The sequence below is a fragment of the Euprymna scolopes genome, chromosome 24 (assembly GCF_053919585.1).
Source record: "Euprymna scolopes isolate OS-2025 chromosome 24, ASM5391958v1, whole genome shotgun sequence".
NCBI lineage: Eukaryota > Metazoa > Mollusca > Cephalopoda > Sepiida > Sepiolidae > Euprymna > Euprymna scolopes.
Window position 1 is genome coordinate 17,538,105 of NC_136505.1, and position 21,769 is coordinate 17,559,873.

The 21,769-nt window shown below is 32.1% G+C and overlaps 1 protein-coding gene across 2 annotated transcripts in view; it reads left to right on the top strand.

Annotated features, from left to right (window-relative positions):
- The window catches only part of LOC145246613 (Golgi-specific brefeldin A-resistance guanine nucleotide exchange factor 1-like), a 188,925-nt gene that overhangs the window by 146,043 nt on the left and 21,113 nt on the right, over nt 1–21,769 (top strand). For both annotated transcript variants that reach the window (XM_080108280.1, XM_080108279.1), the window contains 5 exons: nt 4,729–4,882; nt 8,813–9,050; nt 11,234–11,400; nt 16,448–16,688; nt 18,231–18,427. In XM_080108280.1, the coding sequence (XP_079964406.1) occupies nt 4,729–4,882; nt 8,813–9,050; nt 11,234–11,400; nt 16,448–16,688; nt 18,231–18,427 (997 nt within the window). The remainder of the gene's footprint in view (nt 1–4,728; nt 4,883–8,812; nt 9,051–11,233; nt 11,401–16,447; nt 16,689–18,230; nt 18,428–21,769) is intronic.

Below are 21,769 nucleotides of genomic sequence, written 5' to 3' on the forward strand. Positions count from 1 at the left end.
TTATAATAAAATTTATAACAAAAATTTTATTCTTTAACCATTATCAAAATATGAGTCATTCCAAAAGTAAAGCCTATTTCTTCCTTTTTTTTTTTTTTTTTTTTAACTCAAAAAGTTGTAGAGTTACGACAAAAGTAGTACCATTAAAACGAGTGACCTTTTTTGCTTTAGAATTTATTTTTCTACACAGTCACTATTCTCGATGCACTTTTGCCAGAAATTCAATGACGTATTTCTGCTTCTGATGCACATCCATGACAGAGGTTGCCTTCTTAGTCTCACACTAACAATATCTGCAAGAGAGAGATGAAATTTTCAGGTCATGAATGTATAAGTTCAGTCATCATAACAATGCAATATTTTATTTCCATCTGATCTATTCAGGTGGAATAAAAAATAGGAGACATTACTTTTGGAACGGCCCTTGTGTGTATGTATATATTATTGAGATGAGGAATAATTGTTCGTATTGTTTGGATTAATTGGACTAATGTTCTCATCTTGAGGATTATTTACACACACGCACAGACATATCAATATGCTCCAATATGTTCCTCAATTTTGATACAATTAGCAATTCTAGTTTTTTTTTTTTTCAAATTTCTAAATATTTAATTGTCAAGTTTTTTGTTTTTTTTTGATTAGCGTAAAAACCTGTATAATACGTACATATATTTCTGCAAAAATACACTGGGGAATACTGATAGTTTAAAAACAAATGTTTATTATTAGTACTAGGAGTGGAAAATTAAATTTAAAAACCAAAAACAGAGAAATTTAAAAAATTAATTCAGCTTTCTTAGAAAGTTTTGATTTCCATTAATCGTCTTGACACACACACACACATATATATATATATACACACACACACAAACATATGTATTAGTGTTGATATATATATTCAGACAGATAATGATCTTTTTTTTTTTTTTTTTTAATTATCGAATGGTTATTATGTCTCAGTCAAATTTATTTTATATATATATATATATATATATAAATATAGTAAAATTGGTAATTATTAAAAACCTGAAGAGAGTGCTCAATACTATTGCAGAGGAAATATGTGTTTTATTTTTTTTATTACCGTTTTATCTGTTCAGTTACATATGTTTCGGATGCTGGACCATGTTTACGATCCAGCAGCCTCGTCACACACACACATATATATATATATATATATATATATATATATATATATATTCCGCATGAATAATTGTGTGTACAGTTCTCACACTGACATCAAACTGAACTTGTTTCACAACAGACTTTATCCATGAAATTCTTTATTTGGCCAATCGACTCTGGTGTTCTGACTTCCTTACTCCTCCCACATCTCATCATCCCTCACAGACTCCCGAATCTCTTATACCACTTAAAAACTGATGCTCAATTCATGCGCGATGGTCCAAAAGCAGTCTGAAATCATTCCATACGTTTCTGTGGCTTTTTATTCAGTTTAAAACAAAATTTCATTGCATATCGTTTTTCTGAAGTGCCCTCATGTCCAGATTGCATTTTTGAAATTCACCAGCTGTGACGATCAAGTTTTAGTAAGGTGTATTCCAATTCCTGCTGTAGCTATTCATTTGAACCTTAAAATAAAAATTGGTCAGTCATGTCATAAGATGTATAGCAATAACATACTGAATTTTCAAGAGTCTGCGATAATTTTAAATGTCTGTACTAAAAGAGTCTGGAAGAAGAGGAAAAATATTGACAATACAAAAATATATGCTGGTGCAAATAGATTTAATTATCAGTTCAATAAGAAAGATACATCAAAAGGAGTAGAGGTAATGCATTTCAAAGCCTAATGCTTCTCATCAGAAGAGGAGAGAGGGTGCTAGGTAACAAATAAGGAATGTGATGTCTAGCGATAGGCACATAAGAGTGAAATTTTAATAATATTGTGCCAATAACTTTCAATGCGTAATAAACCCATTCCACCATTGCCTTAATATTTTCCTGGCTATACCTCCCATTTACTTTCTAGGCAGGATTTCTAAACATTTCACTCTTATGTGCCTATCGCTAGACATTGCGTTCATTATTTATTATTGAAAAAAAAAACTATTTGATAATTTGCATGATTTTTGGAATGTGACATCTTCATTCCCTGATGAATACATGCAACATTAAGATTTTTATGTTTTTTTTTTTTTTTTTTTAATTAAGTGTAATTCTAAAGAAGTATGGAAGTTTTAATATAAACATGTCACACACACTTTTAAAATTCTTCTATTTTGATTTTTTTTTTTTTTTATTGCTCCGGGCAATGCCAGGTAGTCCTGCTAGTAATTTGATGAAATACATGAAGTTCTGAATATGTCTATTATATATTTGATTTGTGCGTGTGTGTGTGTGTGTTAGGTTTATACATTTTTTTTTTTTTTTTTTTTCAATTAAAATTTAAATGCAATTTTTAAATAAAATAAAGATACTGAAATGAAAAGGTGTTTTGGTTGAATCATATTTTATTTTAATGTGACAAAAAAATTCAGCTTAGGGAATAATCAAGTCGCAGGAAGCAAGTGTTATGTAGCGGTTGGCCCTAGCCAACCGATACATAAAGGTTAAAATAAAATCCCTTTTTATTAACTTGAAAGGTGGACATCGAATGTTGATAGTCCACTAGTATGAATTAAAGAAAATAAAGAATTCGCAGTGTAAATAGAAAAAGTCGGACGATCGTAATTGTTGACAAAACGAGAAATCAGGTTACTGGAATTCGCATATTTTGCACGGCATTCTACGGCGAACAATGAATGGAATTTCCTGAGAAATATAACAATTAGTAAACAGGTGGATTATCAGCACGTGCAGAAATAATCGCCCGACTAAATAAATAAAACAAAAACGTTAAGGACTCACGTGGAAACCGAGACCTAAATTCCTAGGTCCTTGGAATTGTCTGTTGGTTATATGTAAATTAGCTCTAGGATGCGTGACGTCAGAAAGTTGAGCTGAATGCCATATAAGGAACAGACGCGCGACAGAGAGGAGAGAGAAAGGCAACAGAACATCGCTGAAGACTGCATCGTCGAAACGTCATTCCCTCCTCAGATCACTGTAAGAATGCTGTTACTATCGCTGTGAATTTCAAAACCACCAAAAGAAAAAGACGAACTGTTAAATTGTAAATATGTATGATATTATAAAATATAATTTTATACAAAAACAAAGCAATTGTGACTTACGTCTTTAATACATGTTTTAAGTTACGGCTGATCGTTCTAAGTTGTCAACCAATTTGTTTTCAGGTTCAACACTGTTATGACATTTTTTTGACATTTGACGAGAGGCAAGATCGAAAAAAAGTGCCAGTCTAAGGTGAGATAACTCACTAGTCTTAACTCGTTGTCATGACAACCGCTTAGTAAACAGTTGAAACCACGGACGATCGACGTAATTAAAATTGCTGTGTGCCACAACCAGGGGGTCCTACGAACTACTACGATTCCCAACCTGGGGGCCACACCACAATACAACACAAGGTCTGGACTATAGGAAGGATGAGGAACAGTCTTGATGCCCATCTTGGTTAAATATCATGTAAACACACCGATTCTTGCCAGATCATCAAAGTTAAGCAATGATGTGGGTGACCATTTGGGAATGCTAGGCACTGTATGTACCGCGCCGAGTTGTAGAAATTTCCAGGTTGATATCTGAGGGTGTGTTTAACTCACTGAGGGAGGGGGGGAGATGCACCCCCAAATCAAGGCAGAAAGCGACGAGAAATTACTGTTTTCTCTTCCCGAGATTACCCTGATTTTACAATTTGGAGAGCTGTTAAAACAGCAAGGCCGCTGTATGCATGCATGCTAAAAAACATGTTGCTTACTGTTACTGGTTCCATAACCCGCCAGGTTCATAAGGTTGCTGTATCGTAGATGAACAGTGGACGAGCTGGCTCCACTTGATGCAGTTTTGGGTGATTCCCTATGAAGACTTACTGACCACGATGAAAAAGAGGAAACTCAAAAAAGTTTGCAAAGACTATTCTGCAAGGAACTGTCCAGAAGAAAAGAAGATTGGATGTCTAACATCTTTGGATAGGGAAAAGCTTTGATCTTACCCAGGCACTCAACAAAAAAGCCTACTTCACACTGAAAAATTTTAAACAAAATGATTTTATTATTGGTTCATAAATTCTACTTATTTTATTATTTTTGTTTTCTATAATATAAATCTCATCTGTCTGTTTAAATGTATGCATGTTTGTATGTTTGCTCAAAACTTTTGAGAGCGGTGACGGATTTTCACGATCGGTATTGTTTTGAAGCTCGACGCTTTGGACAACAAATATCGAAAAATTGGCTAAAAACATTAATTCCTTCACCCTCAACTGGGAATTTTTCTACAAGGAGAGGTTGCTTTTTTTCACCAATATTTTCGAAAGTCATCCCCTCTTTTTGATTGTCTAACTTCCAGTTTGGCGATAGATGCAACAGCAAAATGTCACTTTTTTTTTTTTCATATTCTTTTCTACCTTCGCGATATGGTTTTGAGCCTGCCTACTACCATTTTTTTTTTTTCTTTTTCTCAACACACACCTCCAAACACCCGGGCAACGCCGGGTACCCAGGCTAGTAATTAATGTAGTTAATACGCAACTTCTATTTAAAAAAAAAACATAAATTGTGTGTATTTAAAAACTAATATTTCATTACTTTTATCGTTATCATTTTAATGCTGAAACGGATTACAATTTCTTCTCTGCAGAGATCGTGTGACGATTGTATGGCAGGCTGTGAGAGACCATTTGTACAATTTGATTGTGAATGCATCTGAGCATACATTCCTGGTAGAAAGAGCAGTGGTTGGCCTTTTGCGGATTGCAATTCGTCTGCTTAGAAGAGAAGAGATTGCTTCACAGGTAATTCATGCTTTTTTCGACTGATTTGTACTTGTCTTGCAGTAGAATCAACCAAAAGTGTCTGCATATAAACCAGTTTTATAAAAATATTACCTTCCAATATTTTGTAAACTTGAAGCCATTAGATTCACTAATCTGTAATCTAATTCATTATTTTGAAGTATATATTTATTTTAAATTTGTTATATATTTTGACATGTAAACTTAATTTTTATTTCTTGATTTTATATATACAGGGTGGTCAAAAAGTCAGGTAACATGTTAAAGGTAGAAAAAACAATATGATCCATTATAATCTCTATTCGTTTAATATTATTTGTTTAAATATTTGAGTGTAATATATAAACTACCCCTCCTGATTTCTGGCTTTGGGGCTATGTAAAGGATAGCGTTTATGGCAAGAAGCCTGATACAATAGCGTCTTTAAAGTTATTTATTGAAGAGGAGATTGCGCGGATATCAGCTGACATGATTACACGTGTTACACAATCAGTGGTTAATCGCTTCCAGCGATTGATAGAGAGAAATGGACGACGATTAACAAAATAAACATATTTCATGTTTGTTTCATTTTATATTTCAATGTATGGTACTTAAATATACGTGTATTGCTAATATCGTTTTTCTTTAAAATGTTACCTGACTTTTTGACCACCCTATATATTATATATATATATAGTCATCCACATACAGTACTGTTTTGCTCTATCACAACTCATCAATGCGACTAGACCAGCAACTACCTCAAGCCAAGATTTAAGCTAGACTGCCTAAGCGAGAGTTAGTGCTTCTCACTGTTACGCTATTTGGCTGCTGTTGAGATGGGTATGCAAAATTACAATGTTTTAAACATTATCCAAACGCCTAAGCTCTATTTGTTTACACAAAGAGCATGTCTTTCTTACACTAGCAGCAAATATTTTTCTCTCCAATATGCTCAACCCAAAATAGAAAGCATTTATAGTCATCTACGTGAAAATGTCCGTGTGTACATTTCCCTACTGAACTACTGTCAATTTTCAGTCTACAGATTTGCGATTTGACATAAGGGGTATTGAGATTTGGGAAAATCTTTTTAATCGGGTTTTCGGAAAGAAATTTGGCTTTTAAGGTGTTGAATAGCAGGGGTATATATTTAAGGAGATGACGGGGACATATATCATGATGACATGTATAACAGAATACAAAGATAGTGATGAGAGGGAGAGAAGACATTTATATATCATTTCTTAGAACACATCTTGGAGAAGGGGAGACATTTCTTGTGATTGAGGAAATGGGACACATATCTCAGATGGGTTTACAATGTTCATTACAAGAGGATAAACACATTACCTTTTCTGTTGTAACGGAATGACGACACAAGACAACATGTACAAAACATAAGGATGATTGCTTTATTCCTCTGATCAGCCAGTCGATGAACGTAAGGAATTCACTTGTATCTACATGGTTAATCTTCTACCCTTTTGCCTCCAAGGGATTAACTGACCACTGACTGCCAACTGACTGACTCTCAACTCTCTCTCTGACTGAGTTCTAAAACCCGAACCCATAGAACTATATGGAGAATTGTTCTTTGTCTATGACGTCAGAAGTGTTTTTCAAATGTGACTAAGTTCACGTGGCTGTTTGTCCAAACACACTTCTGCAAACAAGAATATGGACGTATATAACATTTTTATTTATTATTTTTGAAACTGTAATCTACGTACATGCGTGTTTCAAGGTAACTACCTCTATTTGACCGTATTTATCATTTGAAAACAACAACTAATCTAAATTTATAAGCGATAAAAATAAACAGTAAAGTCATCTGGGAGTTTGTGGTAATGGTTAACGCGCCGGACTGTGGTAAACATGGTCTGGAGTTAGATTCCTAGAAGCAGTCAAGCTACACTGATGAGAGGTAGTTACCTTGAAACACACGTGTACGTAGATTACTGTTTTAAAAATAATAAATAAATAAAAATGTCTCTTTTAAATATGTTTAAAATGTTTTTCGAATAAAGTTTGATATTATATATTTGATTTGATTAATACTATAGTTTTTAATATTTACAAAAAAATAAGTTATTAGAAGAAAATAAGTATAATAAACGTTGGATACAAATAAGGGAGTTTTTTTTTTTTTTTTTCATTAAATTTAACTCCGTTTGTATGTAGATAATGACAGAGCTATTAATACGGAAATAACAACAAAATCTCAATAGACCCGTGGTGCTGTGGTTAGAGTACTTAGAAAAATCAATTGTAAAAGTGATATTATTCTGAAGGTTGAAAGTTCAATTCTCAGTGTGGGTGACCAAAAAAATAAAATTGTAAATTACTTAGGACCTCTATCCAGTCATGGCTGACGGAACGTGTGTATTCTATCTCCATGAAGTTCGAAGAATTCAAATAATGCGAAATCTCAAGGTTTCAGATTTAAAAAAATCTGTAAGAAAATAATGCAATATTTTTCAGATATCTGACATTTTCAATTACAAACACATTATATCCATTAGAACGATAAGTGTTGCCCTAGCGAAAACAACACTACAGCTTTATTTTAAAACTTTTATTGAAAAAACCAATTCAGATAACTTGATTATGTAGTAGAGCTGATATCTATTCAATGTAGCCACTTTGAGCCTTAGTCACTGCCTCAATACGTGTCCGGAACTAGGAGCATGCCTTTTCCACAAGTGCCAGTGGGAGATTGGTGATTGGCATAGATTTTCAAGCCCACTTTGAAGACGATGTGGCTCTCACTTGAAACCACACCAAAGACCATAACCATAACCTGAAACTTTGTTTTAATTATTCTGGGCATGTCTCTGTTATTTGTAGCAATCCAGCGATGCCTTTTGAGGGTGCTGGCAATGGTTCTGTTGTCATAACAATTGGTAGAGAGCATGAGTTGTACAGTGGTGCATTGTCACTTTCAGACATGATAGAAGGCTCCTATAAATCTTAGAATTTGTACACAACTGGTTAACTAGTAGATAGTCTGCAACAAAAAAAGAAAACCGGCTTTCATCAAATGAAAATGGAATCATGTCATCTTTTCTAGGGTGACAATTTTATTGTTCCACTCTGTAAGATATCAGCATAGATGGTATTGTATGATTGAGACAACAATAATTATAAAAAGATGAAGACATTAAAATAAAAAAGTGTTTATTTTGAATAATAAAAAAAAATGGAAAATTGAATTTCAACTAAAAGCAATATTATTTATTTGATTCTCATGCCACAATTAGTAACATATTATTGCATAAAACATTTACTTCGATGATGCAGCGATTCACTATTATTATTTTGAAATGTAACTTAGTTTGGAATCTGTTCATTAATTAAACTTGCAATTTTGGCCGAAAACAATTTTCATTAAAAATTAAATCTTTTTACTTAATCATTTTTTTTGTAACTTTTGGATATGTTATTAATTTCAATATTTGGATATGTTATTAATTTCAACATTACATAGATAATATTGCGTTTAGTTAATTTTGGATTTTTATTATCTCCAACAAAAACAAAAACAAACTATCTAAATACTTTTTATGCATGCATGTTTGAAAGTTGAACATATGACGAAGGGAAGAATTCCTGAAATATTACAATATGGATCCTCCATCTAACCATACTGATGGAAGTAGAAACACAATACATGTAAAATGTTTTATATATATTTGTATTAATAAACGTGCATCTGCATAACTCATTACACCGTTAGATTTTTATTTGCTTCAGTTTCTTTCTGTTATACCTCTGCATATATTTGCCTTCTATAAATTTAAATTACCTTTATATACACACTAAACAATGTTTCAAGCAAACTACATTAACCTAGAATACTATTTTTATTTTTTAAAATGTTCATTATTCTATTCCTTAATAACATTTAAAAATAAGTGATTAAATTTCAAACACAAATTCTTACAGGTATTAACCTCCCTCCGCATCCTACTAATGATGAAGCCAGCTGTGATCCATGCCATCTGTCAGCAAGTTGCCTATGGTCTACATGACCTGCTTCGTACAAATGCTGCCAATATCCACTCGACCCAAGATTGGTATACCCTCTTCACCCTCCTTGAGGTTGTTGGGGCTGGGGCTAAACCCCCAACCTTCCTACAGATCTGTACTGGAAATGAAGCCACTGAGTCAGCAATGGATTCAGGTATGTTTGTATACAATTTATTTTTTACTTTACAACCATTTGTTACAACTTAAAAAAAAGAAATATCTTGAAGATTTTGTCTGCCTGTTTCAATCAAAAAATGATATCTATTTAGTTGTGATATTATTGACCTCGCCTCCCTCCAGTATTAGGAAGTAACAAAATAGAGGAAAAAATATAACAAAGAGGAAATAAGTTTATCAGTAGAACAAAGATATAGGAGGTTGTTCAGAAAGGAACACAAAAGAAAAACTAAAATGGGATTATTAATCAAGGTGTGCCAGTGAATGAGAACAAAAGGACCAGATATATATGAAGAATTATTTTAATGGACAGTTTTAGGAGTGTCAATATGCTTTGTAACAGTTTTCGATAGTTTGTGGACAGTCTTGGGTTTGCAATGGTTGACAATAATTGCAGGTGAGAAAAGTTTCAAGTTGGACACAGTAGAAACCAGATTATGGTTTGGACCAGGTCGGGAGAACTTTGGGGGATTGAGATGAGCCAACATCAACTGATAAACTTGTCCTTGACAGAAAAACTAAGATATGGACTTTAATGCTTAGAGAGTAGTTTCCCATGATAATATTGCTTTTCGTTAATTTTGGATTTTTGTTACCTCCAACGAGAACTAAAAACAAACTATCTAAATACTTTTTATGCATGCATGTTTGAAAGTTGAACATATGACGAAGGGAAGAATTCCTGAAATATTACAATATGGATCCTCCATCTAACCATACTGATGGAAGTAGAAACACAATACATGTAAAATGTTTTATATATTTGTATTAATAGACGTGTATCTGCATAACTCATTACACCATTAGATTTTTATTTGCTTCAGTTTCTTTCTGTTATACCTCTGCATTATATTGCCTTCTATAAATTTAAATTACTTTTATATACACACTAAACAATGCTTCAAGCAAACTACATTAACCTAGAATACGTTTGGACCAGGTCAGGAGAACTTTGGGGGATTGAGATGAGCCAACATCAACTGATAAACTTGTCCTTGACAGAAAAACTAAGATATGGACTTTAATGCTTAGAGAGTAGTTTCCCATGGTGTCACACACAATGTTTTCTTTTGAGCCGTTTTTTTTATTTTTTTATTTTTATAATACTTGTAACCCCCCCCCCCCCCAACAGTCACCAGTGTGGAAAATAACATGGTTAGAAGAGAGGATGAAAGAGATCACAAAAACATGTTGAGGTCAGCGATGTTGTCAAGCAGGGAACCACATGGTCATTACTAGGATTGTGACAACAGCATATTCTTTTCATTGTTTTGACTCATGAGTATATATCTGTTAATATCTTATATGTTTTTATATAGACTGATGTGGTTCTCGGTTGGTTGACTGTTCTTACTGTGTCGGATATTTACTTGAGAGTCCAAAGAATGAAAACCATATTCTGTTGTCACAGCCCTAGTCATTACATAATGATAAACAGTTTGAACCAACAATCTGTTTTTGATTATGACTAGCAGGGGGAAGTGGGGATGAATTGATTAAAAATAAACTAAGATGAATGTACAAAATGTATAACGATTTTTTTTCAATTTTTTTTTTTACCCTTAAAAACTATTTAACCAGCTAAAGACCCATAAAAGAACAAACAGTTCATAAAAAAAAAATCCAACCATTTGAGGCCCCTAGTGCTGCTCTGCAGCTTTTAGTTTCGGAGGAGAGAGAGTTTGAAAATATGGAGACAGAAGAACAAGGCCGAACATACTTGGACATTCCTTGAATAGTGACGTGTAGAAAAAAAATATATGCATTAAAATTCTGAATTTTTTTTAGATGGCTGATTATTTATATTACTTATATTGATTGGACTATTCTCATTTTGAGTTTTATTTGTGCAATGTTTCGGTTAGATTGTCCTTCGACCGTCCTCAGGCATCGGGGTTGTTTGGAAAAGAGAAAATTTATTGGCTTTAAAATATCTATGGAGTCAGTAGCTTTTCTCTTTTCTTTTCCAAATGACAACTAACATATTTTAAGACGGTCGAAGGCCAGTATAACCGAAATGTTGCACAAATAAATCACATTCAAGATGAGAACAATAGTTGAATCAATATAAGTGATATAAAATATATGTTAAGAAAAAAAAAAGAAGGTAAATCAATAATTTATAAGCGTTTTTTATTTTATTTATTTTAAATCTGTTAGGTGCTCAAAGTGATAGCGAAATCCAGACTGTGAACATTCCATCTGAATCTGGCGAGAGAGGTTATACATCAGACAGTGAACTGTATGACACTCAGTCCAGGCATCATCGTGTTTGCCATACAGAATTGGAAGTAAAGCCTGTACCTGACAATGGCAGCTGGCTCATGGTATGATTATTTGGTTCATTTAGTTTTTTTCTACCTGTTTAGCAGCGTTTTTTTTTGTTTTTCTATTACTTGGGAGTTATCACTTATCAAGGCTGAAAGGCCACTTGAAGATAATGGTTAATGAATGCAAAAAGGTTGTGTAGTAATCGTTAACGGTGTAAATTGAGTAAAATTTAATTATTTATGAGGACGACTCGACAACTTGTTTACATTGGATTTAAAGGCAGTCATGTTGTATTCGACTATACCTGACAATGGCAGTTGGCTCATGGTATGATTATTTGGTTCATTCTTTTGAAAATAGAAAAAGTATTTTTTTATATATACCAGTTTAGTAGCATTTGTTTTCATATTGAATTTGGCTGCTTATGCAGTTTAGCAAAGATATTAAAAAACAAAGATAAACAAAAATCTCTATTATGTACATGAGTGAGATCGATCGCGACACATACATCTTGGTAATTTCAGCTATGAAGATGGTGAAGGTGGGGGCACCAGGAGAGATAACTCCATCTAATTTTTGAAGTTTGTCAAAATTTGGCAAGATTATTTTGGTACTTCTATACTTTATCGCCGGAACTGGAGACACCATTTTATTTTGCGCACCTGCCGTAAAAATCCAAGGGAGAAATCATTATTTTAAACTATGGCCGAAGCATGAAATAAATAATAAAAAAAATTAAACTTGAGAATGATTGCTTCCGGAAAGAATAAATTAACCTAAAGTTAAATGAAAAACTTTCCCGTTTTCGTTAATTAAATCGAAACGTTTCCAATTAAACAATTACGGATATATGTTCTTTATTTACTTTTTTTTATAGTTATTTCTGGAAGTTTATCTAGTTTAATTTTCTTGCTATTTATTTCTAACTTTGGCTATAGTTTAAAATACTGATTTCTCCCTTGGATTTTAATGACAAGTGCGCAAAATAAAATGGCGTCTCTATTTTTGGCGATAAACTGTAGAAGCACTATTATTTTTTTAGTTTTTAAGTATTCCCTTTATTTTCATTTATTTTTATAAAACTTTTTTTCATGAGAACTTCATTCCATATTGCGCATGGACATTATAGAGATTTTTCTTTATCTTTGTTTTTATAATATCTTTGCGAAACTGCACAAGCACTGAAATTTGTGCTGTATAAATCTAGTTTTATGTATTAAATTTAAATTTTATAAATCTAATGTTATGTCTGAAGCAAATCTGATGAAAGAAGTGTTTTTGACTATTGAAATCATATTTAGACTGGGACAATTACACTCCCATAGATGAAGTAAAATAAAAAAAATAAATAAAGATCTCACAATGAGTTTATCGATGCAAAGTCATTATAAGGTTTGTCAAATTAAAATGAAAATTATGTTATATACATTTAAGGACTCTTCGCTACTCCCATGTAAAAAAATTCTATCTTTTATATGATCAGGCAATTTTAGAATTGATATCTGTAATTGTATTAGAATTGGGAATTTAGAACAAAATTGTAATTGTACCAGAATCTGTCGGAAAAATATAGGAACCAGTCCATCATTAATATGCATATATTATAAAAATACGGTACTTGTACAGTTTAATCAAGACAATAAAAAAAATGAATATCAAAAAAGTTTATATTGTACGTATCCGTTATGGAATGAAGTTCTGAAAAAATTTTTCGCTTAATTTCATCAAGTAGTTTTTTGACTTTACAGCAAAAAAAAACAATTTATGGTACCGAGCAAAATGTTTGATTTTTAGGAAAAAAAGCTAGCATTAAAGATGGGAAGGAATGTTGGCGCTTTAAATTATCTCCCCGTGGCATGTTAAAAAAAAATTTAAAGATGTCTACCAAAGATGTGCTGTCATAAAAACATGTTTTTCCACTGTAAAAAAACAAAAACAAAAAAACTACTCAATCAAATTAAGTGAAATTTTTTTTTTTTTTTTTGAGATCTTTAGTCCAAAACGGATACGTACAATATAACCTTTTTTTTTTTCTCAATATTTTCATTTTTTAATGTCTTGAATGAATGTGTCATTATGCATTTTGGCATATATATTCTCGGAAAAAAAACAGTAACATGGGTACATAATATTTTTTTGTAAACTTGACTATTTAGAGAGTATACCCAACTAAAGTTGCACTCGCCACAAAGAAAAAAATTTAGAATAAGTTAGATAAACCTACAAAAAATTTTATAGAGAACCCACATAGAGTAATTTAGCTCAATAATTAACAAAATTACGCATACAATCATTAACAATATCATAGTGATTTGAAATTATTTTTTTTTATATTGTGAGGAGATGCGTGAATTCCTGGTAAAAATGCAATGAGAATGGTGATCACTATATAGAAAAAATTCTAGAGCACAATAGATTGCTCATTTTAATCATGCCACTCAAGTCTTCATAGCTGTTAAATATTTTGAGTAAAAAAAAAAGACTTTACTTTTGAAATGATCCTCTCAATCTCTCTCTCTCTAATATATATATATATATATATATATATGAACAAATGATTAATAAAACATGTTAAAAAACATCTTGAAAAAGAGTTAAAAACATATTTAATTTTAAAAAAGAAGCACAAGATAAGTGGATAGTCCTTAATCCGTGGAGTTTCAAAGAAATGCTGTCCTTCTCATCAGAGGGCAGGAATTAGCAAAATGCGGGATCGGATTTTGCATGTAAAAGTATTTAATGAAGCCACAAGTAAGTCACAGATCTTACTTGGTTAAAAAAAGGGTGAGGTAAGGGAATAGGAGGTAAAAGAAAAAATGATAAAAAGATTTCACATGAATGGATAGTCCGGCGAAGGGTAAAAAATCCAAGAATGGTAAAATCCAAACACTGTCGAATTAAAAACTTTCAATCCAACAGGTAACTTCCAAAGTTGATTACCTTGGTAAACTTATTGTAATTTTTATTTATTTATATATATATTCCAGATAGAAAGATATCCAAAAATTAAGAATAATTGAATTTCAAAGAGAGCAAATTATATTTTATTATTCTTTATGTAAATACAGTCTGCATTTACATAAAGAATAATATATATATATTTCTTGTTGATTTTTTTTTATTTTATTTTTTTTTTTATATAAATTTTTAATATGGTTAAGTAGCGTCTTCACCTTGAAGATCTTTTTAGAAAAATCACCCATATTTTATTTGGAAACAAATATATTTTTTTTATATAAATTTTTAATATGGTTAAGTAGCGTCTTTACCTTGAAGATCTTTTTAGAAAAATCACCCATATTTTATTTGGAAACAAATATATTTTTTTAATTATTCTTAAAAACAGTAATCTACTGACATGCATGTTTCCAGGTCCTACCTCTTCTCCAGTCTCACTCTGTTGCAGATATTGACAGTGTGAGACGCTAAAGTAAGTAACCCCTGTTATGGATGTGCATATATATATTTATTTCAATCAAGGATTGGTATAAATAAAAGGTGAAATATAATTGAAAAAAAAAAACATTTCCACAGAAATATATATATACTTAAGCAACCCCTGTCATGAACATGCATATATATATATATATATATATATATATATATGCATGTTCATGACAGGGGTTGCTTACTTAAGTCTCTCACTGTCAATATCTGCAATAGAGAGAAACAGTCAAGCTATACTGAGGAGAGGTGGGACCTGGAAACCTGCATGTTTGTAGATTACTGGTTTTAAAAATAATAAAAATATTTGTTTACGTCCAAATAAAATATGGGTGATTTTTTAAGTAAAAAGCTCTTCAAGGTGAAGACGCTACTTAACCATATTAAAGTTTAAAAAAATAAATCGACAAGAAATATATATATATATATATATATATATATATAGAGAGAGAGAGAAATAAAAAGGAACAAACCGTATTATGTGTTCATCAACGTTTCGTCTTTATTTCGAGACTTTCTCTGGATGAATGAGATTAAGAAACAAAAAACACCAGTACAAAATATTTGAAAATGTTTCACGTGCAAAGTGTGACGCTGTTCTATTTCAGAAAAACGGAAAAAGATGTTGGAAAGTCAAAAAGGAGGAGGAGGGGGGGATTGCACTGTTAAAGAGAGGGAAATTTTAGTGACGTCATATAGTCGTTAATGTAATTTTAACCGAATATGAACACAATTAATATTCTTACTGGATAGAAATATATCTGTTGAAATTCAAATATAGGTTTGTAACAGAAATGAAATGAGTGTTATGTAATTTATTGATTAAGATTATATGTATTAATTATTATAGGGGGTGTTTGAATGGTGTGAGAAAGTTAACCTGTGTCTACAGTTAAATTATGTTCTTTTAATAAAAGTTTAATTATTAATGGCGCTATGTTATAGAAACCTGCACGCTGTTTAATTGTGCTTGAATTTGCGATAAGCGCAGATTCAAGAAGTCTCCGGTGCGGTTTATTTGAAATAGATTTAACTACTTTTGCTTGTTTGAAGTCAAAGGTGTGATTATGCTGCAATAAATGAGAGAATAATGCACTTAGAGAATTGCTATTTTTTATATCTCTTTTATGTTCACTGAGCCTTTTTTCCAATTTACGCTGGGTTTTACCAACACTCATTTCATTTCTGTTACAAACCTATATTTGAATTTCAACAGATATATTTCTCTCCAGTAAGAATATTAACTGCGTTCATATTCTGTTAAAATTACATTAACGACTATATGACGTCACTAAAATTTCCCCCTCTTTAACAGCACAAGCCCCCCCCCCCTCCTTTTTGAATTTCTAACGTCTTTTTCCGTTTTTCTGAAATAGAACAGCGTCACACTTTGCACGTGAAACATTTTCAATATTTTGTACTGGTATTTTTTGTTTCTTAATCCCATTCATCCAGAGGAAGTTATATATATATATATATATATCTTTTGTCATTTATTTGTTATATATAGTGTTATAAGAGAAGTAACCAGAGTGATTTATTACTTGTCAAGAGCATGCCTTTAAAAAAAATTCATCTGATACTCTATAATATATCTTCAGTCAATGTTTTGATACTGTAATATATTTAGAAAAATTGTTTATCTTTGTCTCCTTTCAGGTGGATAAGGAAGTAGTGAGCAGTGGGTCATCTGTATCACTTCCACCTTCTCAACGTTCCCCACGTAACCAGTACTCCATTGATCTCAATGAGGAAATTTTCTATTGTGATTCAAAAGCTCTACTCCGATCATCGGAAACCCTGGCCTTTCTTGTCCGAGATGCTGTACATGTGACACCGCATAATTTTGAGAGCTGTATTCATGCCATCCGAGCATTTGTGGAAGCAAGCATCAATGGAGGTATCTTTATTTCTTTTTTTTTTTTTTTCTTATTTATTTATTTATTTATTTTGGAAAAATCTGTTGACTATTAGCACTGGAGCACTTCATATTAATTTCTATTTTAAAAATTTAACTTCATATCTTTGAGGAAGCAAATTTTAAAACAGCTTCATTGTTAGTATATCTTAAACTTAATCATTCAATATTTTTGTATTCATATTATTTGTATCCTTTGGATTATTGTTCGTATCTTGAGTGTTATTTTCATGTTTTTTATATGTATAGACCGTGTTTTTCATGCTTATGTAATCATCAGTGTAAGGAGCGATATTTAATGCTGGTTGGGAGACTTGAACCTAGTTAAAAAAAATAACCATGACTCTGGGCTAGCATATTTCCTTTAGCACACCAGAAAATTAACATATAAACGTAAGAAAATTAAGTACTTATGAATGCCAGGTCAGTGGGTGTTCATAATAAGCAGTCATAAGAGCATTCTACGGCAGCATTTTCGTTAAAGTTGACCGCTCTCATCAGTGTAGGGAGTAAAAATTACTGCTGGTCGGGAAATTGAAACCCATTAAACAAAGCCATCCTTATGACAGCCCCTTTAAGAAACTCGTTTCTTACTGTTGAGCACTTTCAGTTGAATTAAAGTCGTTCAATTTAGCTCTTATGCATAGATCATCATATAACGATTAGATCACTGTCTGACTGACGTAAAGAACATTTAAAAATTAAAAAATGTTTAAATTCAACATTATTTCATGGTAGCCGAATGGATATGGTCTCTGCTAATCGAGCCAGATGGTTCGTGTTGCCGGATTCAAATCGTTTGACTGGTGTTAATCGTGACACCCTGCACTGAAGATTCCCGAAAGGATGAAACACTAGTGTCTGTAGGTATTTAATTATTATAGTAAAAAAAAATAATTATATATATATATATATATATATATATATATATATATATACCAGCAGGCCACCCGGTCATAAAGTATGCATAAATAATATATTTAAATTCATACAGAAACTGACACACGTGCATGTAAGTATTGTTTTTTTCTAAACAGTTCACTTTTTGTAAATAGTAAAAATATATATATATATATATATATATATATATACTTGGGCTGAGATTGAAACCAAAACCTACAGATACTGAGTCAAGTATAATAACCATTAGGCCAACTTGACATGATTTTTAAAAAGTGTTTTCAAACCTACTTATTTTTAACATAATCTGTCATGTGAACCATTCATGCATGCGCATTCGTGGAACAGTTAGCGAACGGATAAAAATCCAACGACCCTCACATACCAATTTTTCAATTTTGATTCTTTAGCAGTCTGTTTTTTCGGATGAAAACGGATTAAAATATTTTCCACATGTCTGAATATGCTATATACCAAATTTGAAGTCTATAGATAAAAAAACTGAGTATATCGGTTGAGAAGTGTCCTCACACACGCACACATTCTCACTTTTATAGATATATATATTTATTTTCTTTTCTTTTAACACTTTAACATTTGCCATGCATTTTTGTTATTTTGTAGGACAACCAAAGAATCATTCGAAAGCTCCACCTAACAGGGAGAAGAAATACCACCATAAATCCAGTCGTCCTAAAAAAGAGAGTCATCGTGCCAAAAGAAGTCAATCAGCTCAGAATCAATTGAATCAGTCTCACTATTCTGATGAAGAGAACGAGAATGAAACTCTGGCTGCTGGTCTTCATTCGCTCTCCATACAAGTAAGCAATTCAAATCAACATTTTATTCGTTCCTTGACAAAGGACGGATTGGACCTAGTAATTCATTCCTGTTTGTCCATTTGCACTTTTCTCAATAACCACGCCTTTGATTTTTTTGAAATTTTGTACAAACATTAGTCATGGTTAAAGTAAATTTTTTGCAGAATGGATTTTCCGGGATAACTGGTTGCCTCCCTTGGGGCCATTATAGGGGTAAATTGCCCCCAAATCATTCGTCCATTCGTTTGTTTATACTTTTCAGTTGTAACTTGTCAAACTCAGAGAATCTACACAGAATTTCAAGTGGATTCATAATTTTATTAAGTACTTTATCCGCTACACTGCGGTTCTTTGTGCAAATTCAGTTGTATAGTTACACTCTTCCGGTGGTTCAATCTTTAGTGTGGACAACACTTAAAAAATAGATACAGTAGCAAATTACTTAGGACTTTTACCCAGTTATGAGCGATGGATAGAGAGCATGTTCTTTGATGAAGAAGTGCGGAGGTAACATTGACCAAAATGCTTTGAAAAGAACACTAGTCTGAAGAACATAAGTTAATGCAACTTCCCATCCATGGAAATTGTTGCCATCAGTTTGCTTACCTAAGGTGACAACATGATCGTCTGCAAACCAAATATCAGTGAAAACTCATCATAAACTGTTCTCATAAGTCATCAAGTACTGTTTGTTCATTCATAAATCCTCTAATAATATTCTTCATCACTCTCAACTGACAATTCATCTTAACTTGTATCAAATGTTTTTTGCCTTTACAAATGGTGACTCATTGAAAAGAAGAAACTATGCAAGTTGACTTCATAAATGTAAAGAAAGAATAAAAAAAATGATGAGCGATGCTTTAATAACGATGCTTTAATAATCTGAAAGAAAAAATTCTAAATTAATCACGGGGACCCCCCAAATCAAATATTCAAGTAATAACAATATGCGTAAAATACAATGGTTTAAAATGCCTCTTCTACGAATTGGCAAAAACTTTTTCTTTTAAGCCATGATCATAAAACCGTTAGAAATAGACGGAGGCTACTAAGCTAATTTAAGGAATGCATAAAACGTAGGAACGTCACGAAAGTTAGCCAATACAGAACAACGAAAATATGGTAGTTCTGAAGTAGCACGTTCAGAACTCTAGAACACCCTGCGAAAGGAGATCTCTGAGCAAACCCCAGTGTGATTATGCAGTGGGTCTAATATAAATATTTGCGAAATTAGTTTATTAGTAACTAGCATGGGTGCCCGGGTGTTTGGAGGTGTATGCTGAGCAAAAAAAATAAAAAACGGTAATTTTTTTTTTTTTTTTGACCCCTACTATGACCCCTTAACATTTATTGTTTTGGGCTCAAATTAAGTTATTAAGTTAGATCCATGTCCAAGGAACCTATATCTAAAATTTCAAGTGTTTAGACTCAAAATTGTCGAAGGAGTTTGGTAGAGTTCTCAAAGGTCAAATTGTTGAACTTTGACCCTTTAACAGCCAAATTTCTGGCCGAAAACCGATCACATAGATTTTCCCAATTCTTAGTACCCTGTATATCAAATTTTGAGTCGGTAGACTAAAAATTGACAGTTATTGCGTAGGGAAATGTAGACACACACACACACACACACACACACACACACAGACACATTCACTTTTATAGATATATAGATTGGTAAAATAAATAAGCATTGCATTTATTGTAAGTGTAATTGACATGTTTTAGGGTAAAATATAGTGATAGAATCCCGTCTCACTAACTAAAAATAAGTAGCAATGTCGGACTTATTTATGCTATGTTAAAATCTATTATACATTTAATAAAACAATCAAATAAAAAAAAAGGTATTACAAACTGAAACAAAGATAATATTAATCTTTGCATCTAATAAAAAAGAATATCGCAAATTCAACCACTTATCTGTTAAAAGCGTCTGTCTTCAAATGCAAACATTTTTAAAAAGCTGTCGTTACATGCTATGATCCGATAGTTGGAATAGTATGTCATTTTATAAGCATGTGATGTGTGTGTGGGAGGGGTGAAGAGAATAGAAACTTTCACAAAAAATACTCGTCTAGCTAAAACCACTATCAGTAATTTCCTCTACTCTTTATCTGTGCATAAGCCTAAACATAGATTCATGAACAAAGCTTCTTTCATAGAACTGCACGCCTGTGGAATTCTGTTCCGTTTGCCTGCTTTCCAGCTGACTACAATTTGTCTTCAAGTCCAACGTAAACAAGTTCTTAATGAACCGTCCCCCAAATTAATCCAATTTACAAAATTTCCACTACTTACGATTATTATGCTATAATCTCATCGACTATTGTACATCCATTAACCCTTATCTTCGAGTGGCCTTTGGGCTCTGATTAGTAATACACACGGACGAAAAAACGCTTTGGATAATCACAGATTTCAAGTTAGTTCTACTAAAATAGCCATATTTTTTAAACCAAAGCAATTCAAGTCTTCAAATTACTACTGTTTTGTTCGGAAATGAATATACTTTCAAATGAATTAATAAATATGAATGTACATTATATATTTTAAGAGTTTTAAGCAAATAAAGTGATAAAAATGTGAACGTCATAAAATGGCGTTTTCGGTAAGGTTTTGTAATGACCCCCCCTGTTTTCTAAAGGTCCGTACCGTGATTGTATGAAGAATTTCGTCATGAAATTTGGGAACCAATTAGAAGAGGTGTTAATCTTAATACTGTCAAGTGTCCGAAATATTTTTGACCATTTCTTTTTTTGTCGTGTTAAAAATAAGATTTTAATATGACGAGTATTGAACATTTTGAAAAAAAAATTCTTCGGACACCCAGTAGTAAGTAAATCAATCTTTTTACTATCTTTATCAATTAAAAGTATTGTTTTATGTTGAGTAGGACCGCGGTAATTGATAATTTAAAAGGACCTACCCGAAAAAAAAATTTGTTTCTTTTTAATCGAATTTGGTCAAATGAAGTTTAAGCAGCAGCAGCAGCAGCAGCTCCAGCCTGTAGAATCAGCGATAGCACAGTTGTAAACAAACACGCGTTCTTTAATTTTTATTCCAGAACGAATTAAGAAAAACATGAAAATATGAATATAAATGTTCTTATGTTTAATTAGAGCTATTTTGTTATCAGAATAACATTAGTTTAGAACTATTCGGTTTTCAGAATATATAATAACAACAATCCTAACCAATTCGGCATTATAAATCTGTTGCAATTTCTCACAAATCTCGTCAAATTTAAAAACATGGTTAAAAAAACAAAAACTTTTGTAGATATATAGCTTGCATGCACTTTTATTCTTTAAATTAGTTTTGAACAGCGAATTAAAACAA